At 34.6% G+C, this 14766-nt stretch overlaps 1 protein-coding gene across 5 annotated transcripts in view; it reads right to left on the minus strand.

Annotated features, from left to right (window-relative positions):
- Window positions 1-14766, minus strand: part of kank1a (KN motif and ankyrin repeat domains 1a) — a 92826-nt gene that overhangs the window by 764 nt on the left and 77296 nt on the right. For all 5 annotated transcript variants that reach the window (XM_056458165.1, XM_056458163.1, XM_056458166.1 and 2 more), the window contains 9 exons: window positions 13484-13636; window positions 11980-12076; window positions 10740-10925; window positions 8750-8837; window positions 6026-6245; window positions 4727-4869; window positions 4169-4369; window positions 3944-4042; window positions 1-269 (listed from right to left, as the gene is read on the minus strand). The exon at window positions 1-269 is cut by the window's left edge and continues 764 nt beyond it. In XM_056458165.1, coding sequence (XP_056314140.1) covers window positions 210-269; window positions 3944-4042; window positions 4169-4369; window positions 4727-4869; window positions 6026-6245; window positions 8750-8837; window positions 10740-10925; window positions 11980-12076; window positions 13484-13636 — 1247 coding nt within the window. In that variant the 3' untranslated portion in view covers window positions 1-209. The remainder of the gene's footprint in view (window positions 270-3943; window positions 4043-4168; window positions 4370-4726; window positions 4870-6025; window positions 6246-8749; window positions 8838-10739; window positions 10926-11979; window positions 12077-13483; window positions 13637-14766) is intronic.

Here is a 14766-nt window from a genome sequence, read left to right on the forward strand (position 1 = left end):
GTTTGTACAATAATCTGAAAGCCAAAGAGAAAGATGTAACCAAGAAGTTTTGCGAAAGTGCTCAGTATAGTTGCCTACTATTCATTAGATGAGGTCTGAAGATTTTCAGTCTTTTAGCTGTGGATTTGGTTTCTAGCTGATGAAAATGGTAGGTACGACAGAACCTGAAGGAATAGCAGCTTAGACGGGTGCTGTAGAAGCTCTCTAAATCAAACGGGACCTTTTCTTGTAGGGCTGGGTGAAGTCTTCCGTCCGAGTCGAGGAGTTCCCTGTGAAGCATGACAGACATAAAGCTGTAATTATTCAAATCGAGACAAACAGGAGTCTGACACTCATCTAGAATCATTATACAATGCTTCCTTCAGGCTTAAAACTCTTAGTATAAAGTTTGTGATAAAAATTGTGATTTTGAACTGAAATAGTTTAATAGATCAACAATTTCCCAGAGAGGGACAATTTAATGCTCTGAAATGAATAGTTACCATATTCTTTTTTATTATTTAGCTTTAAAGTTAGGATATGTGTTATCATTTATGTATTTATAATTAATCATTTATGTCAATCAAACAATACAATAAACTGCAAACAATGAAATGTGATTTAAAAATAGTTTAAATTTTAATATAAATTAAATATACATTGCAAAAACATGGATTATTTTAAGGTATGGCTGGAAGATAATGTCAAATCCCACTTTAATTTACTTTCAAATTTAATAGTAATGCATTTAGTTTGATTATTTTTGATGCCATTTGTCCCTGATTCTTCTGTGTAGTGCTAGTTGTACAAAAATATCTATTTCTTTTTTCCAACTTATTTGTAATAACCTGAAATGAGCTCTAAAAGTTTCCATAACAAAACCAGTATACTAAATTTAAAGTCAAGCAAGTTAATTTTACAGGTGCGGAATAAGAGTGACACTAGTTTTCTACTTAAATTAGTTTAGGTTAGTATCAGAATAAAAGAAAAAATATTTTAAGTTCCAGGACTATTAAATTTCAAATATGTAATGTTCTTGCAGCAAAGGATCAATACAGAAGAAACTCAAGAAGTTTTATTATGGTTGCTCAAGAGGCAGTTTTTATACAGGCATACAAACAGATGATGAGACATTGTCTTCAATCATTGGTCTAAACATGTTGGTTGCTACAATTCTATTGATTATATACTCAAGTCCTTGTCAGCACAATATTCCTGTAACTGACAGATTAACTTGTACCCTGGCACTGATTAAAAAGATGCAGTTAAAGGGGTGATTATATCAAGAAACACAGACAATTCTAAACATAACTCTAGGTTCCATGAACTATAAATATATAAATAGAATATTAAGAGAAGGTATGGAAATTAAGAAAACTTTTTTTGAACAGCTGTTATTGGAAATGGTGTTTGAATAGAAAGCTACTATAATTTCTGCTTGTTAAACAATGAGATTTTTAAAGTCTTTTTTTTTCTGCTTTCAATTGTATTCAATTCAAAAGGACATGATATGCAGTGAGGGAAACCGAAATACAGACGTTTAAAATGTTTTTAAAACTCAATGCAATGTCCAGTTTACATGAGCGAGGATTCATTTCCAGAAAACTTGATAATACAAAATATAAAAAGAAAGAAAACCTGAATTGGTAATGTAATATACAAATACAGAAAAACGCAGTGGTTGTTAATTTTGGTCCTGGGGATTTCATGGCTTTTCTAAAGGGTTAGTTCACCCGAAAATGAAAATTATGTTAATAGTTTACGGTCCCACTTCATATTAGGTGGCCTTAACTAATATGTACTTAGACTGAAATTAATCATTTTTGACAATGTACTTATTGTGTAAATACATGTTTTACATTGTACTTATGATGGATTAAACGCCAGCATGTATTTACATCTGTAATTGATTTCTGTAATTACATCTTTAATTACACTGTTGACATCCCTCACACCATAACCCACCCTTAAACCTATTGATACCACCAAACCTGTCCTAAACCCTACTCAAACCCCACCAGAAGTGTTCTGCAATACATTATAAACACATTAAGTATATTGTACTTAATTTTTGATGCAAGTTCATAGTAGTTAAGGCCACCTAATATAAAATGGGAACTTAATTACTAATGTCGTTCTAAACTGAGACCTTCATTCTTCTTTGGAACACACATTAAGATATTTTAGATGAAATCTGAGAGCTCCCTCATCCTCCCTAGACAGCGAGGTTCTAGACTTGTTTAAAGTCATCCTCAAACATAATCAAAACAGACAATAACGCCTTCAGTGGTTTAAATGGAACTAGCTATGTGAATCCTTGTGTGTGCACATAAAACAATAATTATGACTTTATTTAACAGTTTCTTCTCCTCAAAGTCAGTATATTTTGCTCGTTCATGAGTACTTTGCATTTATATATACCCTCCTGGAAGCCCATACATGACTTCCTCTCTTTGAAAAACGCATGCATCTGAGGTAAGACCAACTGTAACAAGTGACCGTGACACTACACTGAAAATAAGGAGGTCAATCTGTTGAATAAAGTTGTTAGTTTTGTTTCATGTGCACACAAAATTATTCCTGTGGCTTGATATTATTCAGATTAAACAACAGAAGATATTTGGTCTGTTTTGAAAATGTTGGAGCCATACATTGTAAAATGGCATTTGGCCACTGGGTGGCGGTATGATACTGCATAACTGTGGCAGTACTGCATAGAGTGGAGGAACTGTCACCTCAGGCTAATCAGATGCTAGCATAAAACTGGTTCCCTTGACAGAATCCCCATAGGATATTCCAATAGGCTTTTCGAAGATTGCAAATAGAATGCTTTGTGTCCAAACGCACAGGAAAGGAGTAAGCGTGTTGCTAGGAAGGAAACCGTTTGACAGAGTAGCGTAGATTATTGAATCCTGTTGCTTCAAGCATCATAAATATTCATAAATAACTTCATAAATATTTAAACATCAATGCTCAAAGCAATTTTTTCTGCAGCAAACTTTATTTAAGAACAAAATAAATACTTTTTTTTATTATTTATGTTTGCTTATGGTCTCTGTACACGTAGAAAAACTTGCTCACTCTACCAACAAAATAGTGGAGAGTGGAAAACTGCTAAAGAGAATGTTATATGGGGATAATTTTCTTTAGATTGAAGGAGTTAGGATCCCGGGGTGACACAGTGGCTCAGTGGTTAGCACTGTCACCTTACAGCAAGAAGGTCACTGGTTCAAGTCCCGGCTGGGTCAGTTGCCATTTCTGTGTGGAGTTTACATGTTCTCTTGGCGTAGATTTCCTCAGGGTGCTCCGGTTTCCCCCACAGTCCAAAGACATGCGCTATAGGTGACTTTAATACATTAATTAGCTGTAGAGTATATGTGTGGATGAGTGTGTATGGATGTTTCCCAGTACCAGGCTACAGCTGGAAAGGGATCCGCTGTGTAAAACATATGCTGGATAAGTTGGCGGTTCATTCCAAAGAAAATGAATGAATGAATGAATGAATGAATGAATGAATGAACGAATGAATGAACGAGTTGGGATCCCTGCTGTCTATGGAGGATGAGGGAGCTCTCAGATTTCACTTAAAATATCTTCATTTGTGTTCTGAAGATGAACGAATGTCTCAGGGGTTTTAAATGACATGAGGGTGAGTAATTAATCATTTTTATTTTTGGGTCAATTAACCCCTTGAGCCCACTTGGTGATTCACTGTGATTCACATGTAATCATCAGAACAGAATGAATATAATTTAAACACAGACTAGCTGATATTTTTTCATCCACACATATAGTGGATGGTTCTTGCATTTTGCACACATGTTTTAAATTGTTTTGCCATTAAATAGATTGTCATGAGGTAAACCAGACCATTGTTTCACAGTCAGAAAATCAACAAGACAGAACCAACTGGTTTAAATGACTACATTATGAATCAGCTGAATGTAAAAATATGATCACTCACTGGTGACTGAGCTTTGGAGAAGTTCATATGAGCATACAGCAACACTGCGATGTCCTTATGTCCCGCTTCCAGAGCAATAGACAATGCGTTGCTCTCATCCTAAACACAAGAAAACAAGCATCCAAATAACCTCATTAACTTTACTCAGCGGCCACTATGAGAAATGAGTCTGACATGTTATACAAATAGACTTGTGAAGGTTAAATGTAGATTGTGGGGACTCACATTATCACTGAGTGTGGCATCACAGCCTGGCTGAGCCAGCAGCAGCTTCACTATCTCCACATGGCCATGTTCACTGGCGCACATGAGCGCGGTCGAGCCCTCGTCATCCTGGATGTTGACATCCGCACCGCAGGCAAGCAGAGCTTTTACCATGTCCATTCTGCCATGACTGACAGCCAGCATCAGCCCTGTCTGACCAGCCTGCATCAAAGAAAACAGTTTAGACACTGACGCTTAGTCAAATGCTATTAGGTTTTACACTTATATATGTGAACATACCATTGTCAATTGTTTATTCTTGTTTATTTGCTGACTCCTGACTAAATTCCAAAAAAAAACTGCATATTTTAACCCAGATTGGGTTAACCATTAAATTTGGTTGGTTTTGTCTGTATTTTACTTTAAAAAATGCTGCCTTATTTCAATTCATTTGTGAGTGTAATGTAAATTTGTGCAATAATTCATATAATTGACAATACACTTCTTCAAATATAAATAAATCCTGTTCCAATGCATTTATTTAAATCAATGCTCAAACAATTTTAGTATCCCACTGACCTGGCTGGCCTTCGCATTGACATCTCCTTTACTGAACAGCTCATCGACCACCCTCATGTCCTTCGGAGCCTCTACGGCGGCGAGCGCTGCGAGCATGATGGGCGTATAGCCCGCTTTATTCTGTTGATTGACATTGCAGACATCTGTGATGAAACAGACAGAACAGGGGAATCAGAAACACCGCTGAGCCCACCATTGGAGTAATGCATATGGAAGGAGGTCGTCTATTGTTTGAACTTCAGAGAAGGGACACGCAGGCTATTCAGAATGAGAGGCATGGATCATGGATGAAGAGAAGGAGCAAAGCGGGGCTTCACTGACTGGCAATGAGGCCAAAGATGGCCAGAGGAGAATGAGAATGGAAGCAGACAATTGAAACAATGAGGGCTGACCAAAAAGAGTCAGATAGTAGATGAGCACAAAGGCGATGGGATAATGGGCTTTTATTTGCAGGAGTTGAGGCACCTCATCATAGGGTATTCATACAGCTCTTTGGTACTTTTTTTGGAGAAGGGAAAGTGGGAAATCAAATGGAATGATTGTGTATGTGGACGGAGGATTAGCTATTAGCTTATGTATAAAACCATTTGAAATTGAGCACTTTTGTAAAATTAAAAAATAAAACAACCATTTTCTTTTAAAATTCATTTTAAAACGTAATGTTTTACCTTTGTACTAGCTTTAACCAAAAATGCAACATTGTAAAAATGGTCTTTATTTAATAATAAAAAAAAAACATAAAAAAGCTCCAGTAAAAATCTTATTATGATCTACTGTGAATAAAAAAATCGTTCTACTATACTTTTAACAGTAAAATTCTGACAGCCACAGCTGCCAGTTTTTTAACATACATTTTACATTATTATGATTTTTTTACACGATACATGCACCATAAAAGTAAAACATTTCACTGATGATTTTAAGGTATCAATCAGAATAGAATTGGAAGAGAAAGCTTTTCACATTATCAGGATTTTTTTTGTCAGTTGGTGCCTACATAAAACAAACGACAAGTAGCTAGTGCCAGGTTACAGAGAAGAGCACTGTTATATAAGAGTTAAACATCTGAAAGGAAGAAGCAGATTTTGTGGGCTGGACATTTGAATCAGCACCCCGTTCTGATTGGTGACAGCAATATTAGTTATGCCATGGACACATCCAGATGATCACATGCCTTTATTCATGCTGACGTGTCCCCAACAACATCAACACACTGCTTTTACACTTACCAAACATAAGGAGCAGTTTTAAAAGAAAAATGCTGAAATAGAGAGTGCGAGTCGCATATACAGTACTAACCAGCGTCCAGTAGCTTCTTGACAATGTGGAAGTTGGAATGGGACACGCTGTAATGGAGGGCGGTGTTGCCGTTGCCATCAGCCATGTTTACGATGTGCTGCAGCAGGGCAGGAGAGACGCTTCTGAACGCATTCAGATAGTCCTCCACCATCTCCGCCACAGCTGTCTTCTGACTAGACACTCGGAACCACTCGTGCTGCACGGTGTTCACACACGGCCTCTGGAATCACACACAATTATACATAACACCGAGATCAGTATGAATACACACAAAAGAGTTACAGAGATTGTGGAGTTAGTAAACATCTCAGACCCCAAAATCACAGGAAACATTTAGGATTCATAAAAACACAAAGGAAAGAGAAACATCTAGCTTCTTGTTATGCTATTAAGGTGTATTCACACTTGTAGCCCGGTTTTCTTGGTTCTATCGATCTGGAGTCTGGACCCAAAATAAAAAAGAAATGTGATTGTTGTATGTGCATAAATATTAGCAGTCCCTCTGGGATTTTGCAGGAAAAAGTTTTTTTTTTTTTAATATTTATTTGTGGCCGAAAAAGACTTTGTAAAAAGATTTTGTGATGCCTTTCTCATAACATTTGTCATTATTTGCTTTAATTCCTATGTGTTGCTGTAAAAACAACAACAAAAAATTAACTTCTAAAAAAGGTGTTTTGACCCCAAAACCACTGGATTTGCAAAATCCCGAAGGACTAACTCAATAACATTGAGACTAATACACTAATACGAACATCTATAAAACTCTTTGATTTCACAAGACCTTTAAGTGTCTTCATTTGCGGGTCTGGGAATTCCTGGTTCTGGTTCGATTCATTTTCACATTTCTTCGATTTAAAAAATCCACTGACACCAAAAAAAAAACCACTGGGTTTGCAAAATCCTGGAGAAATAAAAAGAAAATGCATGCTTTTGCAAATCTTGTGGTTTTAGGGGTCAATCAGTGTCTCAAAAATTCGGCGATCCTTATCCCATCTAGACTTCACCGCGCTGCAGGAGCCAGTATTGGGATACAGCTGAGGAGACTCGCATCAGTATAGCATAATTTTTGTGACACTGTACAACTAATAATATTTTTACACTACCGTGAGGGTTGGGTTCAGGGTTGAGCTATAGGGGTAGACGTTAATAAAATACAATTTATGCATAATTTAATTTTAATAATGAATAAACTTCTTGTTAACTTCTGATCGCAGCTTTTTCTAGTAACAACCGAAGAGGAGATCTAAGCAGTTGGATTTACATCACTTTTATTCATAATTATTTTCAGGCATACATGAAGTAACTGTTTATCTAGGAAAGGAATATAGAAAATATTCTAGTAACGTAAAGAGAGTGCATCTTATGTGAACATAGCACATCATCTAGTTATAGTAAAAAATATATATTATTGCCGTCTCCACAGAAATCCGCTTGTAATTTACAAACCTTACATGGTAGGTTTTGTTTGTAGTTATGTGTATTTGAATGTCTGAAACTTAAAATAAATGTTATTTGTTTGAAAGCATGAATAAATTGTGATTTATGACAAATGCTGCGCACCTCTTTCTGTGCCTCAGCGCATACTGTCAAATTTGAATTTTAGCAGTTAATGATGTGCGCTCTGAACATTCTAAACACACCTTCAGGGGCCAGCCAAGACTGATCACACCGGTGTGATTGTATGCGTGGAAAGGGTTAAAGTTAAAGATCTCATAAAATTAAAATAATTTTTTATAGATGTTCATATTAGTATGTTAGTCTTAAAGATGTCTATAAGCTGGTGTGCTCCAAAACAGTGACAAAACTCATATTTAGAAGATATGAGCCTGATATAAACATCAAAAGCTTACAGTTTGTCACTTCCGCCTAAAAGGATCAATTTTGTTAACGTCATCTCATACTTCATTTTCTCATCAAATCTTGACCAATCAAATGCTCTCTACTATCTGATATGCCTCAACCACTTTGAGATGCTTCTCATTTGCTGTTCATATGATGCGCTTGAGCACAACCACTGTGATAAAACAAAGCACTATTGGCTGTTTTTTAAGGGGAGGAGCTACTGTACGCCTACTCTTCATGTTTCACTTGAGATTGTCAAATTTTGAATTTAAAAAATGCACATTTCAAAGCACTTCGTGGACCTTTAAGACTGAAACATGCAAGTATATCTCAGCAGAATCTTCTTTTTATGAGCACATTTTCTGACATCAAGTGCTGGTTTCGATTTATTTAGATGTCAAGTTTTTTCAGTGTTTGCACTAACTCAAATGAACCAGACAAACACAGCATTCACACCAGAATTTGTTTTATATAAACCAAACACACCAAGTGTGAAAGCTCCATTATTATACTCAGCGTTCATGAACTCCAGGACAAACAGAGCTTTGACTTGCGGCAGGACTCGACAGTAGCCCTGTCAGCACACAGAGGGGTGCGTCTCAGACCCTCTGTTCAAGGGTTAGCAGAAATAAGTGTTGACCCAACATTCTTTTGCACCACATTAACCACAAAGAAGCCAATATCCTTCCTGTTTCAGGCATAGTGAAGCACAGCATGAAGAACCATCTAAAACCCAAACCTGCTTCGAATTTGCCCATGTTTGTTTGGTAAAACTGCTGACTGAGCAAAATGAATAAAAAAATAAGAAAAGCAATATAATTTTACCTATAACGGATCTTATTTCTGTGCTCTTAGGGTTTACACATGGCTATGTTTTCTTACCACATCTTTACTAGATAAAGCCTTGGAGTCGTTCAGGTGGGATTTCAGAATGTTGCATGCAGAAAGCATCTTCTCACTCAGCTCATACCTGGGTAGAAAAATTTAATAAAAACAAAAACGTTACCAAATGCATGACACTTCAGAGCACTAACCGTGATTTGGTAAACAATATTATGTATAAATGTGTTGCCTGACCACAAATTAAGCAGATGTGGTTAGCAGATGAGGTTTTGATGTGGTTAGCATACCACATTTGACACAGATTTAGTTTAGTTTTAGTTCTGTTTTAGTTCTGTTTCAGTTTAAGTTTAAGTTTAAGTTTAGTTTAGTTCAGTTTAGTTCAGTTTAGTTCAGTTTAGTTCAGTTTAGTTCAGTTTAGTTTAGTTAAGTTCAAATTTGACAGGACAGAGTATTGCAGCAAAATTCCCTGAAATGCATCAAACACGCACTCGATTCAATATTTGACTTATAAAAATACTAATATATAACATGATAAAGTAAAAAAAATTTTTTTTTAAAACATTTAACACTATAAATTATAAGTTATTTATACAACAATTTTAGAGCACAAGAAATAAAAGGGGAGTTCATGACGATTAGTTTTACACCTGGGTATAGCAAATGTCTTGTGTCGCTGAAGAAGGTAGGATGACACTGGGACCATAGGCAGGAAACAATGCAGTGGTGATAAACAGTCATGGTGTATTTTTGTGAGAGTACTTTTGGTGGCTTCCTCACGCCTTTCACTCAGTGTTGGAAAAGTTGAAGTCGAAACACCTATTATCAGACAGCATTCGCTTTTGGATCCTCTCTAACTCCTCAGAGAGATCTTTAGGTAGTCTGCCCCAGACTGGACTGGGATACTCAAGAACTGGCCGTATAAAGGTCAAGTACACTTCCTTTAAAACATTACAAGGAAGATCTGCTTTTTTGGTTTTGCTAAGATAGTATATTCTGCAATGCACCAACGTGGGAATCCCATAATAAATCAGAGGAAATTTGCACACCGAGCAATTTAAAGATGGAAACTCTAATTGCTTGTTCTGGGACAACAGGATAGGGAGGGGAGGGAATGATGACTTGTCTTCTGGTCTTAGCTCCATTCATTGTCAGCTTAAATTTCTCTCCCTATTCCACTACGAAATCCAAGGCCTTCTGAGTAAGTCCAGGTGAAGATCCCATTAGAAACTCTGTGATTGTTAAATCATCAGCTTGTTTCACAGGTATTACTGTGGGGGCAAATATAAATCCAAACTGTTGATCCATGACTAAAAGCAGAGAGGACAGTCCCCCCTGAGCAACACCCGCTGGGACTGAGAATGTTAAGTAAATGTTAAATTTTACTCAATCAATCAAATCAGAGTTTCTGATAAAAATGGGTAGTGTGCATAAATTAAGAACTGTAATTTTACAATTGTAATTTTACAATAATTTACAAGTCTTCATAAAAAACAACAGATACTGCAGTATTGCTATCTGGTTAAACAAATATGAGTCTCTTATTTAAATGCACAATCCTCACTTGCATTTTTGTCATTACTCTAACATTTTGAAGCATTTTCTTTCGTTGACTCACATTGGAGACCTTAAAATGCAAAGCATAAATGTAGTTTTTAAATAAATGAAAAGAGATTATTAAAATATATTAGTTTTTTATTATTTTAAACTAAGCATATTCAAATATTTCTCTGACGACTAGTTGAAAAAGAGGGTGTGTGATATAATAAACTGATATTAAAATGAATTGTTAATTCCAGGAGTAGACTCTTTCTCATACCTGAACCATTAGCGCTAAATCACGTACTCCTGCCTCCAAACAATCTAATCCCCTCCTTTAAAAAATATTCAAACATTCCACTGCAGACATAACTTTCAAAATACCTTAAATTCTCATCGTGAAGCAGGAGATGCTTGAATTTGTCTAGAGTCATAAATGATGCAACACTAAGCAATGAATCCTCTGGATCTAAGAGTTACTGGCAATACTTGCCTCTGCCTTTTATCCTGGCCTAAATCTTCAGTGTCTCTGTCTTCATCCACTGCTTCATTATTCCTGAATTCTTCTTTCCTCCTCTCTCTCACATTCACAGTCTTGTTTTTGTCTTCCCCTTCATCCTCTGACCCAGAAGAGCTGCTCTCCTCTGAGCTAGAGTCATCGCTCGACGTCGTCTCATAGCTGGAGAAAAACACACAGCTGAATCTACGCATATTAAAACTTATGCTCAGAAATGTATTTTCATAGCTGAACAGCAGAACAAATTATGTAAAATGACATCTTTAGTATATATTTATGGTTGAAAAGAGGTTAAAATAGGCAGTTAGTTCAAATCAGCTAAAAAAATTGTTCCAAAATTGTAATATTTATCGGACTGCTCCACTTTCAATGACTGCAAAATAATTTTTATTTTAATTAAGCAAACTCATTAAAGAGATATTGCATTTTTATCAGTTTTAGAATTACTATCATACATTACCATTACATTTTTTTAAATTGTAATTTATTATGTGTATATTTGTTTGTGAGTTTTATTGCATTTATTTTTAATTAATTATTTTTGGCATGAAACAAGCTTTTGTTATAAATACCAAATAAATAAAAATATATGAAATATGTGTGTTCCAAAATGATTAGCTTGGGCAGTTAAAATGGAAAATAAAAACTAAATATATTAATTAAAATTTAAATACAATTAATTAAAATAAATTAAATTAATAACATTTTAATAAAAAAAAATAAATAAAAAATAAAATAAAATAAAATTAATAAAATTAAATAAAAAAATTAAATAAAATAAAAATACAATTTAATTTAATTTAATTTATTTAATTTAATTGAAAAAATGCTGTGCTACAGGTTGATAATACAGATTTATTTTATTGTAGGAGTTTAAGCTAAACAACAATATAATAAATAAATATAATATAATATAATATAATATAATATAATATAATATAATATAATATAATATAATATAATATAATATAATATAATATAATATAATATAATATAATATTTTAAATTCAAATATTCAAAGAAATTGTTTATTTAAAAGTAGTCGTGTAAAGTAAAAAAATGCAGGGTTTTCTTTCACTATTTTATTGTTTGGGGAAAATATTTCTTCTGACACAGGTCCTTATGCTCATGAAAATTGTGTAGGTACACACCGGGTAGTTACAAAAACTGAAAGACAATAGTTCCTCAAATGTAAAAGCCTTTAAACAAAACCTACCCTCCATTTACTCCAACAAACTGCAAGTTCTTTTTTGTGCCATTGTGTCCCTGATGGCCGTCTTTCTTCATGATGGACTTCAGGGTGCTGTGACTGCCTAATAGAGAAGAACGCAAAAATCAACTACTATCATTTTACAAGTGGAGTGAAAATATCTACATAATTCAGGTTCAGTAAAGAAGTATATTTTAAATCTATACTGCTGAACAAACAACAGTTTTTATAAAAAGTCTGCAAGAAATATTTTGCCTCTACCACAAATGGTGACAAAAATCAACACACCCAATCAAAAATAAAAAAGCATAAAGCTGACATCAAGATTTATGATGAAATACAGTGTTATTGCTGTTATGGGAAATGAACGAGCTGAATCTATGTTAGCCAGTAACAGCTAATCAAGACCATAAGCTAGAGCTGGCTACAATACTTTTACAAATTTGATAGGCATGTAAAACGACCAGCCCTTATTGTCATTTTCAACAGATGAAAAAATAATCAAGCACTGCACTGTCTGTAAAAAAAATATATAACAAAAAGTCAAGAAAACAAACATGTTTATGTTGCTTAAACTTATTTTGAAAAGTTTATTTAAAATTTTTAGTCAGTTTGATTGATGCAAGTTACACTGAGTAGAAAAGTTCATTTGATTCGACTAAAAAAGGCAGCAAACCACCTAAGGCAGCAAGATCTTTTTACAGTGTGATAGTTTAAAAAAATAAATACAAATAAAAATATAAGATATAATAAGATTTAATACTAAGATATAATATAACAGATATAATACTAATAATATATTTATATATCTATACACACACTTCCTTATCAGACATGAATATTGGAAGACAAAAAAAAAAAAACTATGTGAAGCAAAAGAAACAACCCACAGCCTAAAGCTATGGCAAACATGTTAAGTACAGGCTTCGCTCTGCCAAATACCGAAGAGGATTGCCGCCCCTCTCCACAGAGACTGAAAAAAGAACAGTTCTGAGAACTGCCAGAACATGCCCTACAAACGGACACGCTCCCTCCGACTGTCTGTATCCTCAACATTGTATGCAGTGAAGGCGCTCATTATCCACGTTTCTCTTATTTTGACAGGTGACAGCAGTTGAACCCTTGAAATCATGAGCCTTGAAGCTGTTAATCTGTTACATGCTCTTCTGAGACAGTCACACAAGGGTTTATTGGTGGAAAAAAAAGTCATCCGTCAAAGGGGAGATGAAGTAATCAAGTAGTGCCTTGTTTTATAATGGTTAATCAAATAAAGTAACTGCAAAAATATTGTAAAAATACCTGGAAAAAATGAATTGGATTAAATAATTTTTTAAAGGTACCGTAAGTGGTTGCAAACTATTATTACTGAATTAAAAAAAACTAATTATTTTTAGTAATGTTCAACTTATGTTTGTTTAAATTCAACCCATAAAAGTTGTTTGCGACCCCTTACCTTAAAAAAAATATATATTTAATCCAATGAAACATTTTATTGTGTGAATGGACATACCATGCAATGCTGTGGACATTTGCTGGTCCATGCGACTTTTCTGTGTAGCCGAACTCTGTTCATGTTTGTCGTCTGTGCACACATTCTCTATCCGCGTGACCTCTGACCTCAAACTGCTCGAGTGGGAATGGACCGCACTGACCATCTGTGTTTCTGGATAAACAGAATAAGAACAATCCGAACTACAACTAAGCATTTACTTGAAACAACATACAGTTTAAATACACATTCATTCTGTAAAGCACAATGACTGTATCCAGTTTGTTTGTTTGTTTAGCGCATGTAGCTGATACAAAGGTTGAAGTACATGAGATCTGTGACTGAGTTTTGAATTCACAAGGCAATTTTAAGAGTGTTTCCCACTGAGTTTCATGAAGAAAAGAAACATACGAGATTTGAATTTAAACAAGCAGAGGCCTGTTGCACACAACTACTGTTGTTAAACAAACTACAGGTTGCAAAGTTGGTTTTGGGTTAATAAAACCTAACAAATCCAAAATCAAGTTAAGCAGTTTCAAAATGCTTGATAAAAAACTTTCTCGGTTAACTCTGGGTTTAATCTGGAGTTTGTGATAACCGCATGGAGCTGAATGTGTGACCCATGCAGCAAACAGCCAATCACACAACACACGAGAGAGTCAGTTTGAGTCATTTCTCGCAAGGCAGTCAGTTTAATACACTGCTCTGTTGAAGATTAAGAGATATGGTAATCAGAAAAATAATGATTCGACATATTTACATGGCAGAAACAAACACTGCTGATGCTGAAAAAGTTTAAGGCAAAATATTATCATATCAGTGCAAATCAAATAAACTGATTTCAATAATAATATTGCAAAAGGGTTTTATAGGTTAAAGAAAATGTATATGTAAATATTTAAATGTAAATTTAAATTTAAAGCCATTACTAATGTTTATTGACATTTCAAAACTATTTGAATATCATATCATATCATATATTTTTAACGATTGATTAGTACAAATCACAACCCACAATTCGGAACACACATGGCCCACAAATTAATATATATTTAGATTTTTTTTTACTTGTATATTAAACCTAAACTTGTACTAATCACAGAGAGATTGCCTCTCGCATCATTCTAATCACATGTATGAAAGCATTTAGGCTTTCCTGTAAAATATAATGATGACAGAAAGTTGTGGTAGTTTATTCTGGATGTGCTGACTTTCTTAGGTTATTAAAGGTGTTTTCTGTCACTACTTGTTAAGCCTGCAATAATGCATTCAGTGTAAGCTGCACAATTAATCATTAAAAGATT

Source organism: Danio aesculapii, chromosome 5 (genome assembly GCF_903798145.1).
Source record: "Danio aesculapii chromosome 5, fDanAes4.1, whole genome shotgun sequence".
Lineage (NCBI taxonomy): Eukaryota > Metazoa > Chordata > Actinopteri > Cypriniformes > Danionidae > Danio > Danio aesculapii.